Genomic DNA, 19,649 nt, shown 5'->3' on the forward strand with positions numbered 1-19,649 from the left:
ACTGATGTTCAGCTGAGCAAACAGGATGGCCTTGCTCAACTGTGGTCCCCTGGGAGGTTGGATGTTCTGCTGAAATAATGTTGCTAGTGCCTTGCTCCTGTGGTTCTTTATCATCATATGTTTTTGCTTCTTTTCTGGTGTATATGGCTCTCCAGTCCTGTTTGTCCATCTCTGGTTTCTCTGTGCAGGAACAGAAAGAACAATGGGGGGAATAACACTGTCATTCAGGAAGCGGGAGCTATGAATTTACACATCACAGTCCGCATTACAGTTGACACCAAGGTAGCTTTTCTACTTGACCCAGGAGCTCAGGATCTTTATCCTGGGTCTCCATGTCCACAAGGGACACAGGAGAGACCATAGCTACCAAAAACACATCTCTTCTTCAGATCTGATAATCCATCCGATTAGTAGAAATCCATAGTCATCTCTGGTTTCTCTGGGGTGGGTGAAGAACCAACAGATCTGGCTGGACGCCGCTGCCCCAGCTCTTGGAGCAGCCACCTGCCCCAGAAGGCTGGATGACAGCTCGGTAGGAAAAGACACTAACATCCAAGGCAACCCTAGCACACTGCTTGTTTAAAATGCTGCTGCTCCGTGCCGTACACATCTTCCACATGTGGGATGTGGGACGTGTGTCCATGCTGGGCTGTCCAAGGAGCATGTGGAGCTTCGATACGTGCACAAGCTTGCCAGTTTCTGCTGTCCGGATGATAACCTCTGGAAGACACCCTGATATTCTGGATTAACAAAGGGTTTGACTTGTAGTGAAGGGTTTGACATTGTAATGAAGAACTGAACTGAAATGGGAGTCTGGGGGGGGGTCTAAGAAGGATCCACTTCTTACCCCTTCTCTAAGGAAGGAGTGCCGTGCCTGCCCTGCACTTCACCAGTGCAATTTGTTAACTTTTCATCCCCCTGAGCCCCCCTTCTGCGAGAAGCAGCCTTACAGCAGCACGGTGCCAGCCGCAGGCCGAGGACTTTTGACATCAAATAATTTTAGCCCTGGTCAGACCAGATGTTCACCTGCCCTTCTTGTCATACCGTAACACGCACACGCTGCGTACCCTAGCACCAGCTTCCAAAATAACGCTGCTAAGCATCCTGTACTGTAACGAACAACCGTGACACAGACTCGGCACCACAGGACCCGGCACCACGGGGCCCCGCCGCCATTTCCTCGCCGCTCGGGGGGCGCCTCCCCGGCAGCCCCCGCCCGCCCTTCCCCGCCGCGGGGCTGGCGGAGCCTTGGCCCGGCCCCCGTGGCACCTCCCAGCGCCCTGCCCCGAGCCTTCCCCGCCGCCCGTTCCCTCCCTCCCCGCCGCCTGCCGCCTCCGGCCGGCATTTCCTCGGGCGAGCCATGGCCGCGCAGGGCGGCCGGGGGAAGGCGGCAGCCGCTACCGCCGCCGCGGGGGGCTCTGCGGCGGGGCCGCCCGCAGCCTGTGGGGACGCGGCGCTGTGGTAACTCCCCTTCCTCCTTCCTTCTCTCCTTCCTTCCCTTTCTCTCCGGGCCGCGGCTGCGAGGAACGTTGCGGGGCCAGCGGCAGGAACGGCCGCAGGGCCGCGGTTGGGCGGGGAGGAGGCGGCCGGGGAGGGCTCCGGGGAGCGGCCCCTCAGGAGCGGCCCCCTCAGGAGCTGCGGCTGCCCCCGGCTGCGGAGGGTCCCCTCGGGCCTGCCTCGTAGCCCCGTTATTTGTGCTCGCCTTCTTTTTGTCGGTGACTGAAACGGCGTGGAAAAAAACCAAAACCGCAGCGGATGCAGCTCTGGTGGCTCTGCCTGAGGCCGGGTTAGCTCCTGGGCGGGGGGACCGAGGGCTGGGGGCCAGCCGGTGCCCGGCTCCTGAGGGCACGGAAAGTTGTGGGTGCCCCTGGGTGCCCCAGGAGAAGCTGCCCTTCTGGGTCCGGAGCGTGGCACTGTTCACAAAGCAGCGATTTTTGCCTCTGGCAGCTGTAAGAGCGGTAAGCAGCCAACCCAGGTCTGCCGAGCTGTGGCATCGATATTTCACACGCTCGTCTTCGGTTATAGCCTAGCGCACACCCAACTTGTTGACACCAACAAACGTTAGTAAAGAGAGGGGCGAGCATCCCTCAGGGACGGGAAAACATCTTGCTTTTTATGCCATAACATTTTCAAGCTGCAGTCCGTCATAATCCTTTCTGTTATTTATTCAATGTGTTTTTTTAGCACCTTGAAATGATCGGTACGCTGCTAACAACTTTCTGGCTTTTGTTCTAGAAGTACTGCGGATCAGCCCGTCATGGAGGGAACCAGGCAGACCAGGATTTGTCGCCCACACAAGATAAGTGAATCCTCAAAGGTCTGTGCGTTGTTTTTTTGTTGTTGCCTACCAATAAACAAGCTGCAAAAATAAACAAGAGTGGTGGTGGGTGAAAGGTTCTCTGTTAGATGGCCAATTTTGGAGGAAGGTGAACATCCTGAGCTTTTAAAAGCAGGTATAAAAGCCCTGGTCTACCTACACCCGTATTTTTTAAATAAGAAGTTGCTACCTAGTGATTTAAAAAAAAAAAAAAAAAGAAAAAAGGCAGCAGCAGTAAATGGGCATCTGCTCATCATGACTCATAACTTAAAAAAGAAACCCACATCATCACAGCACAGTATTTTCTCTACACCAAAACTTCAGTCATTAAAAGAGATGTGTTCATTTTAGGAATTTTACATATTGATCCATCTCATAAAATCAAAGGTAGTTACAGGAGCAAAGCTAGGATTGCTTTTCAGATTTAGTCTTTGTTTTGTAGAAAACAGAAGCCTTGATCCTGTAAGCAGCAGCTATTCTGGTCAACTCAGGACATTTTCTTGGGTTTGTGAGGCTAATTTTCTTTGTATGGGGTCTCTATCTGAAAAATACTGTGGTCCTACTTGGGAATCCACAGAAGGCCATTCATAAGTGACCCTTCATCCAGAATTAGGGTGATGGCCTGAGCTTTATAAGATGTTAGTATCAGCAGTAATTATGATGTTTATTTTATTTCATACCAGTGCCACATGCGTCTCAGCTCTAGTGTGAGCACTAGGTTACAGGTACTGCAAAGAACGAACCTGGTACTACCAAGAGTTGCTAGAATAGCTGACTTCTCAGTGCTTGTATCTGTCTTATCAAAGTTCAATGAGACAGATCTCCTTTTTTTCTGCTTCCCTGGGAGCAGTGGTACTGCATTAGCAATCTGAAAGAAATTGAATCGTTGAATCCAAAAGAAGTTAAAATTTTAAGAGCGATAACGATAAATGATAAAAGGTAAACAGAACTAATTTTTAAAAGCATCCCTAGCAATATAGTCTATCCCTGAGTGCTGGTCCCTTCTGCCAATTAAGTGGTTCATTCTGAATGTTAAGAGTAATTCATCACATTAAAAATTAATTAACTTGACAGCATTGTTTTATTTTCTTGCTAAGACAGCAGCTGTCACTATCTGTTAAACTTAGAGTTAATAAATAATACTAAAGCTGTTCTACGGAATATAAATAGCTTGAGAAAGCTGTTTGTGTTTAATATAAAATTTGTCTTGGTTTTGAAATGTGCAGCTATCAGCTTATGCTATTTGCTCACTGAACGAAGGAACGTGCTAAGTGGCTGAAATATGCTAACGTATTCTGAGTCCCTCCAGTGCCATGCGTAGTCTTGAGCTTGATTTGTGAAGTAGCAGCAGTTCTGCATGGCAACAAGGATTTGAGGAGTACAAGTTGTTATATGTATTTGTGGTCAGGATTATGCTGCCGACTCCACAGCCAGTGAAGTAAATAGGGATCTCTGGCAGCTCTTACGGGCTGGTGTAATCTTGTTATGCACGATGGTGGTATCAGAGAATATTAGAGAGAGAGCAGCCACTTGCAAAGGCAAGAGGGAAGATGTTTTTGGTTTAATATAATGACTTTGCCCCATGAGTCAGGCTCGGAATAGGGTGCTGTGAGGTGTCAGTTATTGTCTGTTGTCCTCTCCTTCATCGTAGTTGCCACAAATGGCTGGTTTGTCCGCTGCCATGTTTATCCATCTTCCCACCTCCTCCACCCCTTTGGCACTGCTTGGGCTACTGTATGGCATCTTCATTTCTCAAGCTAAGAAAAATGAAGATAAAAATGTTACAGCCCTTAAAACCCATATTTTTCTCTGTTACATCACCCTGGCAAGTTTATTAATTCAGTGGAGGTTACTTTGTCTGTACCCTAGATGCCATTTTAATTTCAGAGCATGTGATGAGGCAGACTAAAGAGTTTTGGCCCAGGAAACTTAGAATTATTGAAGCCTCTTCAGTTGTATCGGTTTAACTCTGTATCTTTGCGTGTACTAAGTTAGTCCAGCAGAAGGCTTTTTGGCAGCTTAGTCTCCATTGTTTAGAAAAGAGCAGAAGCAAAACTAAAGAGAAGCCACTTGGATATCACAGTAAGAGCATCCATTTGGGAAGCTACATCTGATAAAACTTCCTTTCTAGTCGACGTCTAAATAGAGAAGCAGGCAGAGGCCCAGATGCGTGCTGCACTTCCTCCTGACCCTAAGTGGCAACAAAGACAGTGTGATTATTAAGTGGCCCTGCAGTTTTCCAGTTTGGTGGAAAATGCAAATTCCTGTATAAATGTTAAGTAGGTTTTTTTTGTGTATTTTTTTTTGGGGGGGGGGTGGGAAGCAGACTAGTTTTAAAGTGAGAAAACATAAGCTCTCAGGGAACAATCATGTCCCCTCCAGGTCCTTTCTGAGCCTGCCAGGTGTACATAAAAGGCTGGTTTTTTTCCACAAATTCATAACCTGATCCTCAAAGTAAATGAGCGGGCACAGTTTTGCTACGGAAGCCTGCTTCTGTAATGCATCGTGTTGTGGAAGCTTGTCTTGCTGAATGGAAATGTTACTGCACTGGCTGAACCTTCTCTGTTGCAGCACAGAGAATTTTAATTTGGGTCTAATCGTTGGCAGACTGCCTGCCAGCGTGCTACCAGCTGCTGAAAGGCAGATGTGGGAGGTCAGGCTCTCAAACTTGGCATTAGCTCAGGGTGATTGGCTGCCATCATGTCTGGACAGTGGTGAGCTGTGCGTGTTATCCCGGTTATCTCGTTGTATAGATGTGCAATTACCAAATTATTAAACCCAGAGTGTGTATCTAGAGTGAGGTTGCATGCAGGGGGAAAAAAAATGGCTCTAGGACTTGAACTTTTCTCATCCAGGTGGGTAGAGAAGTTGTCTCACCGTGATTTAACCAAGCCATTAATGGCTTAGCCAGACAGAAATAATCATGTGCTTTCTGCTCAGGAAGCTGGGAACGCCAAGGATATTTAGGACTTCTAAAGCAGTAAGGGAGGAGCAGCAGTCTGGGAAAGGAAAGGCTGAATGTCTGGGAGGCTTGAAGAGACCTCAGGCCATCTGTGTGTCCATTTCCAGTACGGATATGGACTGAGGCACCTTTTCAGGGTGTCACTTCTAGGAGTGTAGTCTGAAGATAGAGAGCTGGGCGAGATCTGGAGTCTTACAACCAGAGCTGTTGCGAGCCACTGTTGGTACAATATAAAGCTGTGCTTCCTTTCCACCCCCTTGAGTTTCTTCTGCATGTTCTTACAGGCTCTGCAACTCTGTCTGTTTTGGATTTGGTAATTAAAGTTACGTATTTGCATTTAACTTAACCTGGCTTTTATTAAGAGAGATCACAAGGTAACTGACTGTACCATAGAGCATTCCTTTCCCTGGAGGATGGTCCTAAAAGCCATGTTGCTTGACATGCCGGAGCAAACAGCCCCTTCAATAAATGCTGTGCAGGACATTCAAGGGGTAACAAAACATCTCCCTTTTGGTGGTTCTTAAGGCTGGTGACATGAGTCTGTGAGAAAGGAGGGACCACTGGCTGCCTCAGAAGCTCCACGGCACGTACAGAGCTAGTGGGAAGAATGCCTGGACCAGAACGGTCCCAGAAGGGCACTTAAAAGACATTCTGAAGGCATTTTCCCCTTTCTTTAAAAGAAAAATATTTAGTCGTGTTTGTTAAAACAAAAACTACCTTGGCTTCTGGAAGCGTGTAGTAGTCTTATGGAAATAAGTCATCCACATGTGTGGCTCTGCACATAAATAAACAGCTATTAGTTCTGAATGCAGTGTGTGTGTCTGGAATAATATGGAAAGAAAGAGAGGACTTCTACCCTAAGAAGCTCACCAATGCACAGAAAAGATATAGGAGGGGGTAGCTGTCAAGTAAGCACTAACGTGGGCTGAATGAAAACTTGGCGTGTTGCTGTGTGTGTCTCCCACTCCAGATACTTAGCAAGCAGCTTAGTTGTGAAGAAGTCATTTGGGGGACAAGAAAGAAAGGAAACGTCAGCAAGATGTCTTGAAGACAATGAGTGGAAGAGTTTCAGAAAACTCGGCCTGTATAAATCATCAGGGAGGAGGTTTGGATTCAGCGTGGTGGAGGAAGTAGGAGTGAATTATAGCAAAAATGGGTAGTAGGAAGGGGTAAGAGTCTGCTTAGGCTATTCAACGTAAAGGTGAGGAACTTGGGCTGGTAATATGTTGTGTGCCAATTGCTTCAAAGCAGAATTTGTTATTCATGTGCAGCACAAATAACTTTTTCTCATGTTTGAATATATCTAAGGGGAAAATGCTCTGTGAACGCTGATTTTTATCTTGGTGAAGACAATGTCTGATACTCCTGTTTGTTTATTCCAGGTGTACAGATGGGACGACCACTCTAGTCTGGTCCTTCAGAGTCTGAACGAACAGAGGCACCGAGGCCTCTTCTGCGATATCATCCTTGTGGTGGATGAGCAGAGAGTCCCTGCCCATCGGAACCTCCTTGCTGTCTGCAGTGACTACTTCAACTCCATGTTCACCATTGGCATGCGAGAAGCCCACCAAAAAGAAGTTGAGCTCTTTGGAGCCTCTTATATTGGTCTCAAGGCTGTGGTGGACTTCCTTTACGGCAGCGAGCTCTCTTTAGATGGAGGCAACATCGATTACGTGCTGGAAACAGCTCACCTGCTGCAGATCTGGAAGGTGGTCGACTTCTGTTGCGAGTACCTTGAGAATGAAGTCAGCGAGGAGAACTACCTGTACCTGCAGGAGCTCGCCTCTATTTACAACCTGAAGCGCCTCGACTCCTACATCGATTCCTTCATCCTGCAGAACTTCGGCACGCTGTCCTTCACCCCGGACTTCCTGCAGAACATTTCCTTGCAGAAATTGTGCCAGTACCTGGACAGCAGCAACGTGCAGCAGGAGTGTGAGCATGACTTGCTGCAGGCTGCCTTGCAGTGGCTTACCCAGTACCCAGAAAGGGAGAACGAGGCTTACCAGGTCCTGGATAACATCCACTTCCCCTTGATACCTAAAAGCGATCTCCTCCACCGCGTCAAGCCTGCCGTGTGCTCTCTTCTTCCCAAAGAAGCAAACTGTGAGGGCTTTATAGAGGAGGCAGTAAACTACCACAACAACGTCACCGCTCAGCCGGTGCTGCAAAACAAGCGCACGGCTCTGCGGACCTGCGAGGAGAGGCTCCTCTTTGTGGGCGGGGAGGTTTCTGAGCGGTGCCTGGAACTGAGTGACGATACCTGCTTCCTGGACGTCCGAAAGGGGCAGTGGGTAGCAGAGACCCCTCTCCCAGCCAGGAGAAGTCACCACTGCGTTGCAGTCCTGGGAGGCTTCATCTTCATAGCCGGGGGCAGCTTTTCAAGGGACAACGGAGGGGATGCAGCTTCAAATCTCCTTTATAGGTATGATCCCCGCTGTAACCAGTGGATAAAGGTGAGACTTAAGCTGTATTATTTCTCTGCCTAAAGTTGTTGATGTTTAGGGTGTTTTCTTCCGTTTTGATGGAAGGGAAGGGCTGGCATGTAGGTATAGCTAACGTGTAGCGACACTTGCAAACAGAAAATTGAGTTACTGAAGTGGCGAAGCAGCTACTTGAATCTTTTGTGGGGATGCTTAAGTTATGCACGCAACAAAAGAGTTTGGGAGAGATTTTCAGCATCACATGGGGAGTGGGTATCTAAACTGTAAAACTCCTGGCCAGCATTCACCTGCAACCCTTTAAGTTACTTCTGGGAGTAGCGCTAACATGAACCGAGAGGTGATTTAGTTCATCTTTCCCAAGCAGTAGCTCATATAATTAAATCAAAAATGGGCTTGATACCAAAAGAAAATGTCTCTGACATTTGTCAAGTGTCCCTGTGCTCTGTCTTAGAACAGGTTATTCACTTACCACTTACAGTCCTGCCGTAAAACCCTGCAGCCCGTGCAGGACCTGTAAAATATTATATTGTTCCTATGCTTCCAGCCAATCACCCTGTGCAGTTCAGTTGTGGTTTTGAGTGCTTCCAATGTACATTACTTGCAGAGTTTCGGAAGGTGGTCCGTGTAACACTGAAACGTTTATAGAGTGACCTGGCTCTCAGGTGCTTTCTCTTGTCCCCTTTTTTGATAAGGGGTGCTGTGAAACATGCTTCTGCAGGAAAACCAACACTATTTTATGAATATGATGGATAAAAATGAGTAGCTCAAATAATAAACAGGAAGAAGCAATTATCCTATCCTCAGACATGAATATACATCAAGCCAGCTTGCTTTCCAGATGCTTGAAGATGTCAACGTGTTGTTTTTTGACAGGTTGCCTCCATGAGACAGCGTCGTGTAGATTTCTACCTGGGAGCCATTGGTGACATGCTGGTAGCCGTTGGTGGCAGGAACGAAAACGGGGCGCTTTCTTCCGTGGAGACCTACAGTCCCCAGAAGGATTCGTGGTCCTATATAGCAGGCTTGCCGAGGTAACGGGGGCGTTTGGAAATGTGTTTGAAAACTGGTAGTGGCGGGAGCTCACTGACTTCAGCTGATGAATGGGTGCCTCTCGGAGGGAAGCAAGGAGAAACGTTGTCAGCATCGTGTTATCAGCAAGTAACAAACCGTATCAGCAGGGGTTATTTGAGCAGCCATCTCTTCCAGGCAGTGCACTTCGTGTCAGCTTGACTGGTTTTAATTTCTGTCCCGAGGTACGTCTGAAGGATGGAAGGGAAGAGACCTTGAAATTTCTGCGTGCTGTTCTCAGAATATTTTCCCTGAGGTCACTTGGAGTTGTGTCTTTTCAGAGGCACTGTTGAGATGTTGATCAGAGGCTTTTATAATTTATTTGGCCTTGCGTTATCACCTTGGTGTGATTGTCATTCTGTTAGGTGTTTCTGCCTGTTTGGCTGCTTCGATTGGCTTTTGCAAGTGAATCCTGTTCACCTGTCTTGCAAATACCAGATAACCCCAGTAAATCTGTCCCAGCCCAAACGCGAAGTCAGGGTTAAAAACTTGGCTGCTCTGCTTCTGAGCAGATACTGCTTGTATCTTGAATCAGCGTCTGAGTGGTAAAAATGGCGTCATAGTGTTCATGTGCAGCTATTCAGCATCTTGTAACATTTTAATCTTGAAAATTACAGGGGTATTTGCATGATGCCTGTAACATCAGCAGCACTGCTTGCTTTCTTGTCAGGATCACTGACGAGATCCTTGCAATGTGATTTTGGAGTTCAGGGCTTTTTCCCGTTTCCTTAGCTGCAGAGCCACAGGCAGCCAGTGAGGGCACAGAAGCCTGCTGCCCAGTTCTATTTTGGGCAGGTGCTGCAATGCGAGGCTGAGCCAGGCTAACAGCTGGGCTCGAGCGCTCTTAAGAAGCAGGATGCTGTTTCTTTCTGCTCACACAGGCAGATCTAACAGTTGAGGCTAAGCACCACGATCTTTCCTGGGAAGCTGTGTATGGCAGAATCTTTTGTTCCTAAGCCCTTCTGTTAATTGGGATGGGCTGTGAGAGCCCGGTAACAACTCACAGAAATTGTAGCACAGCTTTTCTTTGGTAGCATTTTCAAAGAAATGTGGTTGTGACTTGACTGCCTTTTAGGTTGCTAGAAAAACACTCACTTTAGAACAGGTAAGGATATCTTTTTCCCAGCGTATAAATGGTCCTGAGAAAGCTTGTATGGCTGGCCTAAGCTGACCAGGCTGTTGGCTGTCTGAAAAGGGGCGGTCTCACCTATACGTTCCTACCAAAATCTCTGTGTTGGCTTTGGGGATTTGGCAGCTGCAGCAGTTAAAAATGAACTTTGTTTTCCCGGGGTGTTAATTTTTCATTAAATTGCCTAGCTGATCCACCTGGACTTGGCAAAAGTTCCCCTACGTAGACCCCACTTATGTTGGATCACCTGGTTGAAACTGCAGAGTTAGGCTGTAGTACAGCAAGTGTATTTATTATTGCTGCATCCCAAAGAAACGGTTATGTGTCCTCTCTTTCTGTCTGGGTCCTGTGCTCAGTCCCCTGTGCCAGCTCAGGTGTTTGTGCAGCTGCACAGGGAACTGGTAGGTTTCCCAGTTTCTCATGTAGCTGCTCTCTTGCATGTTAATATGGCTTAAGTTAGATTTTAATGGGCACTTAGGGCTGAAAATCTAAATGTACTCTCCTGTTAGAGATCCTTTATGTCAGGCAATATAACGTTAGCAACAACCACTCTCCTACACAGCAGGAATAAAGTGGCAAGAACTTCATGCAGGTTGCAAAAGGCAAAAATCAGCACAGAGATAAACAACAAAAAAGAAGCATTTCAAAGCAGAAAGACAAGCAAATGCTGCTGGAGCTCAGAGAGGTGTGGCTGGTGTCCCTGGCAGTGCCCGAGGCCAGGCTGCATGGGGTTTGGGCAGCCTGGGCTGGGGCAGAGATCCCTGCCCATATCAGGGGAGTGGAATTAGGGATCTTTAAGGTGCCTTCCAACCCAAACCATTCTGTGATGTTCCCCAGTCCAGATCTAAGTGAGTCTTTTCTTCTCACATAGAGGAAATGAGAGTGTCCAGTCCTCTGCATCCCAATTGTCTGATCAGGCAACTTGTCTCTACACAGCCTTTGGTTTCCTGCAGTCTTCTGTCATCTTCCCTCTGAAGAGTACGTGTCCGGCTTTTTGTCCTCCTAGGTGCATGGCCACCAGAAGCAGGTACCCTGCCTACGGCTCTGGATTTTTCTTTCTGGCTGTGCTAAGCCAAGGAATAGTTTTCCAGGCAGTTGCTGGAGCGAAAGGCTCATGTGAAGTCATTCTAGGGAGTTGTCTTACATAGTTGTCTTACAGAGTTTGGTTTGAGCTGCACAGTGTTGGACTTCAGATGTTATATTTGTTAAAGATTCTACTCTGAGCATGCAGAAGAGGTTTAATTTTTTTTTTCCAAGGGTTATAGCTTGCCTTGGGTGGGAAGATTCTCAGGGGAACAGTGATGTTTGCACCCTTAATACAGAGCCCTCCTGTCCACTGCCTGATTCTGCATCCACAGAGCTGTACGCAGGAACAGGAATGCTTGTCTGAGGAAGAGCTTTTCAGGCTCTTTTTTTTCCCTCTTTTCTTCCTCCCCACCCCAACATGGCCAAAATACCGTGTTGTTTCCTGACCACATTCTTGGAAGGAGCTGTGCTGTGGGGACTGAAGCGGTGCTGTCTTACCGGAGATGAAAGCACAGCATCTTAACGTGGAAAACTTTAGCTAAGCCATCTCAACAACGCACATGGTCCAAGTCTGCTACAAGTGAGACCTGGTCTAAGTCTGCTAAAAGCATTTTGCTCGTTAGGGCTTTGGCTGTTGAATACTTTTCCCATTCTTAGGAGACGTCCTCTCTTTTTTAGCCACTTTCCCAGGCTCATTGGGAGCAGTTGCTGCTGTAGTTTCTAGCCCGGAAGGGAACAGCAGTGACTCCAGGTTTGGCTGAGTAGAAGTTTGTGCAACGTATTCTTGAACAGACCTTGCAAAAGCCTGCTGCAGACATCAGTGAAATTAATGGAGTGGCCCTAGGTGAAAGTTTGGCAGAACAACTGACGGCAGCTGCGTAAGGAAATGTGTTGCAGCAGGTTAACGAACGATGGTATCTGCTCTGCTAGTCATGTCACGAATCGTCTCGCAGGGTTGCAGCAGGTGGACATCGAGATTCTGAGCAACCCCAGCTTGCCAGGACTTCGCTTGCAACTGGGGATTCCCAAAGCTTTATCGGGTTGGGCCAAGTGTGTGTCGCTTCTTCTGCTTAAGAAAATAAATCCCGGATACTCTGGGGCTTGCTGAATGGTGTCACTGTGACAGAAGCTGTCATTTTTGCAGCATTATGTCTAGGAAAGCAATTCAAAATTGGCAGCTGGCTCTAATATATATTCTGAACTGAACCTTCGTTCTCCTTAATGCCTTTATCTTTTTTTTTTTTGGCCACTCCTGTAGCTGATGCTGCCAAAATACTCCTTGCTTTCTGTCAGTGGGTTTCTGGACCCGTGGTATTGAGGCATCCTGTTCTGTTGCACATTTGCAAATGGCACTGTTCAAACCACAGGGCTTATGTAGAGGATTCTTACTGATTGTTTTTCAATTTGTGCAGTGTATTTCGTGCGGTTTTCTGTTAATGTGAAGCCAGGGATGTGCAGCTGTGGATGAGCTTTTCAGAAGTCAGGCTAAGTGAGACACCTCTAGCCTGTTTCACCAGGAAGTCTCCCTGTATTGGAAAACAACAACTTGATGGGCAATTTAATGCTTCAGATATGATTGCCTCTTTCCAATTACTGTCGTAGCTATTGCTCTTTGCTGGACATACCCGTTGATTGAGGGGGAAAAAGAAAAGCATCGGGGCTTTTTCTGAGGCTGTTTATGCTAGGCTGCTTGTGCTTGAGAGGGAGTGCCTACTGTTTGCTTATCTGGAGAGAATTCTCTTTCCTGGTAGTGTAGGAAAATATTTAGTCTACTTCTCTAAGTGTCACTGGAGTTTTTCATAACTTATGTTTTATGTTGGTGGTGGGGGTGGTTTTTGTTGTTATTTTTGGTTGTTTTCAAATGTTGTCCATCCTCACTTCCCAGATAGGTGCTCTACCTTTTAAGACCCCTTCCTGTGTATATAGAGAAGCTAAGACAACCTGACTGTGTGCCTCTGGAGGCTTACGCTCCCAGTTCTTCTCCCTAAGGGACCACAAACAAGGTAGAGCAGCATCTCTCTATGCTACACCTGCCACAGCGTTTCTGGCAGGTGCAAAAGCAGGCAGGCACGTGCTCAGGGAATTTCACATCAAACAGGCACACCAAGCACGAGTTACATTCTTCCACGGGTAGGCAGATTGTGAGCTGTGGAATTTCTGAGTTGCCTTTTTGGTTAAGGTCTCATAACTATGCCTTAGTCCTTTTAGTTTTTCCTTTTTCTGAGTGGCTAAGAAGCAGCATAAGTTGTCTCTTCAAGGTCTCCAGGGATGGTGCTCAGCCCCTGTAGCTGCAATGCCTGTCCTGGCTGCTCAGTGTTCTCAGGCCAAGTGTGTCAAGGTTTTTTTCTGTTTATTGTAGCAGGAGCTTGTTAAAATATCTGATTCAGACGCTGGTCAAGGATCAGAAGCCTTGGTAGGTATACAGAATAATAACCATCTTTAAGCTTTTCTCAGAAGTATCATGCTTTCAGGGTAAATGTGGGTTTTCTTTCTATTCCACCTTTTCTCCTGGCACAACAGCGCTTGGCACTTATTTGCTGAAGCAGTTATGGATACAGTTTGTGTAGCTGAGATGAACTATTCCAGTACGAAATGAAAACAGCTTTAAGGTTCTATCCACATTGAGTTTTGAGCGTGTTCAGGCACAGTTCAAAAGCATTCCAGGCTCAAGTAATGCTAACGTAGGTCTGTCTGCCATAGAGCTTGAGTTGTTGAGTCCTTGACTACAAAGGATGGTAGCAGAGGCTCAGGAGTGCAGCATGAAGCGTACATTGCTCTGCAGCCCTGTGGGTATTAAATTGTTTGGGCTCTTTGTGTCAACCTGTGAGCCAGTTTGCTGTGGCTGGTGCTGCAGCTATTTCTTTCAAAAAGAAAGAGGAGAAAAAAAAAAAGGAGGGGTATCTTCAAGGAGGCTGAGGCTGTCCCTCGCCTTAGCATTGCAAGAGCTCAAAAGGCCTCGGTCAGAAATATCCCAGTGTGAAGTTAACAGCCTCAACAATTTGGTTTGTAATGCCTTTAATATAGCGTATCAAAGAGGTTTTCTCTCTGCCCTGTGCAAACTGCATGCATGAAGTTGGCTTCTGCCATCTCATTTTGTCTTATTTGAAATTTGATCTCTGCTTGAAGTTTGTTGCCTTGTCGTGGGGTGACCAGAGAAGTTATCACCTGTGTAGCAGAAGTGGTCTAACAGGTGGATGGCACACAAAAAGGACACTACGTGTCTCATGACTGTAAATACGTGGTGCTGTGAACACTGGTGGGCAAGAAACACGCTTCATGACCCTTGAAGATGTGAAAGGGGACGGCAACGGTGGCTTTGTTGTTGTTTTTTCTTGGTTAATCACTACCGGTAAGTCTGAGAGGTGTCATGATTATTTCCTCTTTCTGTCATATGATCCCTTGTTGAGATACGGATTTTTGCCCCTCTGGCACTCTCAGACTGATCCAACCCAAGCACTGGAGCAGGAAAATGGGAGTGGAGGCCATGGCACGTAGAGCAGGATGGGTTACCTCTGTTCGGTGACACACTGCAGAGGATGTGCTTTAAAAAGTGGTTGTCATACCTTTAGCGCTCTGTAGGGACCAGCTATGAAGAGGATGCCTTAAAAAGTGGTTGTCAAACCTTCACACTCTGCAGAGCAAAGTGAAGCAGTGTGAATAAGAGTAGTTACTGGGTAACTAAGCAGCTTAGGAATTCTTCTGTCTTTAGTTACTGTTTATTTCCTTCTTTAGTACCAGTCCTTGTTGAATGCTTGTGTACTTGGATAAAATCCCTGAGTACTAAGTCGGGTTGTTTCTGTTGCCTGTCCCAGGTTTACCTACGGCCACGCCGGAACAGTCTACAAGGAATTTGTGTACATTTCAGGAGGCCACGACTACCAGATTGGCCCCTACAGAAAAAATCTGCTGTGTTATGATTACCGCACGGATGTTTGGGAGGAGAAGAGGCCGATGATCACTGCCCGGGGCTGGCACAGCATGTGCACCTTGCAGGACAGCATCTACTCCATCGGTGGCAGCGACGACAACATAGAAACCATGGCCCGTTTTGACATTTTGAGCGTGGAGTCCTACAGCCCGCAGTGTAACCAGTGGACCAGAGTTGCTCCTCTGCTGCAAGCTAACAGTGAGTCGGGGGTGGCTGTTTGGGAAGGCAAAATTTATATACTTGGAGGCTACAGCTGGGAAGAAACGGTCTTCTCCAAGACAGTCCAGGTTTATGATAAGGAGAAAAATAAGTGGTACAAAGGAACTGATCTACCCAAAGCGATTGCTGGCGTGTCTGCGTGTGTCTGTGCGTTGAAACCCAAAACAGAGGACAAAAAGAAAAAGACAAAAACAAAAAAGCATCAAGATCGAGGAAGATGACTACTTCTGGATAGCCACCCTTTGGTGGACTCCAAAAGAACCTTGTATTTATCATTTCTTTCTAACCTTGATTCTTTATTTTTCTTTTTAAATGGGGGGGCGGGAGGGGAAGACATCTTCTGAAGCCTCAGAAATGTACAGTTGAATGTGCTTTTTGGATTAAGCTCATCTTTAAGGCAAAAACGAGAAAAACCAAAAAGTCCCTCCTACTGTATAAGGGGTAATGTGGCAAGAGAGGTTATGCTGATCTCCTGAATGTTAAGGATTAGTCTCTACCATCTGTGGTTCATGGCATTTCCACACGTCGTATTATATCGACATTTTAAAAATACAGTTGAATCTTTGGCTGAGATGATAATGTCAAGGGTGAGGAGGCAGAGTAGTAAGCGATCGGTTGGAAGTTACAGAGCAGTTCAAAGGAACTTGGAAGGAACTGCTCTGAAAAAATGGAACATCTTCGATGTTGTAAGTCTTGAATTTTTGTAACATTAAAGTCCATTTCTAATACGTTCTTGAGTTGTTAGTATCAGATTTCTGGAACATGTGAGTGTTCAAAGGAGAGTTCTTTAAGTGAATGCAGGTCAGATCAGCTCAGTGAGCAAGTAACTCCACTGTGCTCTTAAGGTTAAGAGGGTCTTATTTATTGTGCGGCCAGAGAATAGCTGGGGCTGATTTGGGCTTGGATTGATAGCATGGTGAGCTTTGAAATCTGGTGAGCGACGTGACTTCTGCATCCCTTGTTGCAACACTTTCCGTATCTAGGCACAATAGCAAGAATTTTTTAGGCTTTAAAACATGCCCTGGAAAGAGGGAGAAGAACCCCTTTAAAGAAGTTGAAAGAAGCTTTGAGGATTTGGATGGAAATGGTATGGTTTGCTTTGAGCTTCAAAAGCTTCAAAGCAGACAGAACTGATAGAGCTCGCTATGAGTTTGGGGTTTGCTTTTACTGGGGTACAGGGGGTAGAGAAATGGCAGGAGGATCCTTTAGCTGAGTGTGAAGCAAGAGTATGTCCTTCCCCAGCCCTGCCCGGCTGTACAAGCTGGGATTTGCTTCATTTAACTTGGACCTCGCAGAGGTCACAGCTGCTAGCCAGTGGGAGCAGGGGCCAGTACTGGACTTGTCTGCTGTCAAGCAGCAGATTAACCAGGATGATTAATTGGGGCTCAGTAATCCCAAGGAAGAACAACTCACTTTTTACCTGAGCTAGTAGCTCCTGCTTTCCTCCTTTTTCAGATTCAGATTGGCTTCTTGTGAGAGTAGGCTTTTCTAATGGGTTTTGTGGGCACTCCAAGCCATCAGATGTGTGACAGAGCCTTTCCCAGTGAGGTGCGTTCCACGGGAAGAAACCTAAAATATGCTCAGGACCGTGCTTGGGATCCAGACAGTAGGACGGAACTGAAATTGTCTGCTAGATCCTGTGTCACACTATCCTCTGCATACCAAGTAAAGGCATTTCTGGCCCAAGTGTTGGTTCACCCTCTACAAACACAGCTGATTCTGCTGCAGATATTAAAATTCCCCGACTGTCTGGCCAGCTTGCAGGCATTCACCCTGGGGTGTTTTACAAACGCACCTCTTGTTCGCAAGGAGTCGATCACCAGCAATCTGATACAACCCCTTCAGTTACTGTAGTAATGCCAGGCCACAGTTTAATATTCTCCCCTTCCCCAAAATAAGTTTTTAGAAGGTTTTTAAAAACTTTTATACTTTTTTATAACACATTTTGCTAACTCCAGTCTCTTGTTTGCCATATATTACGTTATTTGCTACGGAGGCTACCTCTCCGTTCTTGTGGCCCCGTTGTTGCTGTCAGGAACTCCTAATTTGATGGATCTTTTAGCCTTTGTGTAGTTGGTTGGGATGTGGTGCAGCTGTTAGAGCAGCATTTGCATTCCCAGCATTGTCAGGCAGTCAGCTATAATTGTAACTAGCGTACGGCCTCTGCACTGACAGCCCAGCTCGCCAGACACGCTAATAAACACGGTTTATTTTCAGCTATTGGGGATCTGCTGAGTGGTTTGATTTAAAGTTCTGCCGGGGAAATATTGATTGTAGTTATTCTTTATTTTCTCAGTCCTCCTTGCACCTCTCTCCTGCGCGCCATAACCCCGTATTTCACATTTGCCCTTTTTTCCATCTGGTGTACATACGGCTGACACCTTGCTGATATCCTGCTACCCTCCCAGTTCTGTTTTTTTTTTTTTTTTTTAAGGCTGTTTTTTTTATTATTATGGCAACTATTTACCTCATTAATTAGAAAACACTAAGAGAACATTTTTGCACTTACCATCATTTGAACCTCTCGCAATGCAGAGAAGTCTCACGTTACAAGAACCTGTTTGGGTTGGAAGAGGTACCTCTGAACAAACTTCGAGTGCAAGGAAGTCACAGGTGTCTTCTTCAGTGCTAAGAAATGATTTAAGAAAATGAGTTGAAATGAGTTTTGGGAAACTCCGTAAGGTTTTTTATTTTTTATTTTTTTTAAAAAAGCTGAAGAAATTAGTCTCATTTGCATTAATGGATTTGTTTTAAAGCCTTTGTACGCTGCATGAGGTAATTGGTATTCATTTTTTTAATCCTAAAAATTAAAAAAAAAAAACATTTTGGTTATGACAAACTCGTTAACGAGTTGTTTTTTGTTTTGTGTTTTTTTTATATCTGAAATCCTTGCTATGTTGACTGACAGCTACTTAACTTTTTGGGACATTTTCATGTGTAAGTATAAAACGAATTTCAAAGACTCGCTTTGTTTTTATTAATGGGTTACTTGTTACTGTATTTCCTCCTTCCCTCCTTACCCCCTTTTAATTAAAATGTGTTTATGTATTACATTAATGCCTGGAAAAAATAAATCCAGTTTAGAATATTGTATTCATCCCTGCCTGATCTGTGTATTGATTTAACTGATGTCTTCCTTATTGAAAAATTGGAAAGAAGTAATTTTAGAATTATTTTAGGTAGCATTGATAATGACAAACATTACAACAGGCAGAAGCTAAACACAGCAATTGGAGGTACAGACGTAAATTGTTTGGCTAATCCACCTTTTCTGCATCATGTTCCAAACCAGACACTCAGAAATTACATTTCACATTTTTTTTTGCAGCTGTGACCAAAGACCCAACCCAGTTAACCGTGCTTTCAAGGATAGCGTTTAATGGGGAGTAGGTAAACGCAGTTAGGACTTCACAACGTGAAACTTAATTGCATAGGCAAAATATAACCTCAGTTCTCATCAAAGTAAGCTGCATTTTTCCCGGTCCATTTATCGTCCTTCCAAAACCAAAGGCTATGTGAGTGTGTGACATCTCTGACATTACCAGAGGTCACCAGGGTATCGTACCTGTTGTTGCTGTGAGCATCTTTCCATTATTTAAGCTACAGATGATTGCCATTTGCACCTCTGAGACCCAGGGCAGCGAGCACTGCCAAAAGCCCCATCTGGGTGCCTCTGGCCGTGGCTCAGCATCACTCGCAGGGGAGCAGCGTGTTAGGCAGTGGCACATTGTGCTTTAAAACCACCTCCGAAAAATGGCTTCATGAAATCGGGGCTCTGCAATTTAGCAAGAAGGAAAGGGAGGATATGTGTGAGGGGATTTCTGCTTCAATTCTCGCAGCCCAGTCTGGGTGCAATGGGGGTGAAGGGAACAGGGAGCAAGCGCCTCCCTCCGCTCTCTGCACTTACAGGGTCAGCCCAGCACCTGTACATTCCCCAGCCTTCATCCCCACGCTCCGTACAACGCTTTGCTTCTTGTCAGGAAGCGCAGCTCTCTTCCTGCCCTGGGGAGAAATAACTGCTGCTCTACCTCATTTCCAAAAAGGCTCCTGCTGCCAAATTCTGCAGAAAGCTCGTTTTACCTGACACAGCTACCGGTAACTTCAGCTCCTCTCGTCCCACACTTGCACCGTGCGTGCACCTCGGCATCAGCACGTCGGGGAGCTGCGCCTCTACCGCGAGAGTTAGATAACCCAGATCCCCTGAGACGCCCCGAGGAAAAATTACACCACAGCGTGAGATGCGGTTGTTTTGAAGGCTTGAGAAAGAAGCAGGAAATATTTTTGTTTTCAGGTTGAAATCTTAAATTAAGAATAATGGGCCTGAGTGTCTGCCTTTTCTCTGTAAGAGATCAGACTGCTTTCTTCCAGGCACTGGTGGTTTCTGTGTGCTCCTTAGGATTCAATATTCTTCAGTGATAGCAAAGGAGGGTCTCACCTCTAGAGAATTTAGAGGAAGAAATTAGCTTTTAGTATTCTTTCAGAGAAGCACTTTAACTTGCAGAAAAAAAATCTGGCTTCCAATTGTGATTCTTAGCTTGCTGATAAGTCCTAAAGAT

The 19,649-nt window shown here is 46.1% G+C and overlaps 1 protein-coding gene across 3 annotated transcripts; it reads left to right on the forward strand.

Annotated features, from left to right (window-relative positions):
- Positions 1-1,274: 1,274 nt before the first annotated feature.
- Positions 1,275-17,906, forward strand: KLHL36 (kelch like family member 36). 3 transcript variants are annotated; one of them, XM_035336508.1, is made up of 5 exons: positions 1,275-1,461; positions 2,239-2,317; positions 6,662-7,735; positions 8,597-8,754; positions 14,759-17,906. In XM_035336508.1, exons 1-5 carry the CDS (start codon positions 1,361-1,363, stop codon positions 15,312-15,314), a joined length of 1,968 nt encoding a protein of 655 aa, XP_035192399.1. In that variant the 5' UTR covers positions 1,275-1,360; the 3' UTR covers positions 15,315-17,906. The 3 variants fall into 3 exon arrangements, with proteins under 3 accessions (XP_035192399.1, XP_035192400.1, XP_035192401.1); XM_035336509.1 differs by having other exon boundaries at positions 1,332-1,461; positions 2,236-2,317; XM_035336510.1 differs by lacking the exon at positions 1,275-1,461 and adding an exon at positions 1,765-1,786.
- The last annotated feature ends 1,743 nt before the right edge of the window (positions 17,907-19,649 follow it).

Source organism: Oxyura jamaicensis, chromosome 11 (genome assembly GCF_011077185.1).
Source record: "Oxyura jamaicensis isolate SHBP4307 breed ruddy duck chromosome 11, BPBGC_Ojam_1.0, whole genome shotgun sequence".
NCBI classification, from domain to species: Eukaryota; Metazoa; Chordata; class Aves; order Anseriformes; family Anatidae; genus Oxyura; species Oxyura jamaicensis.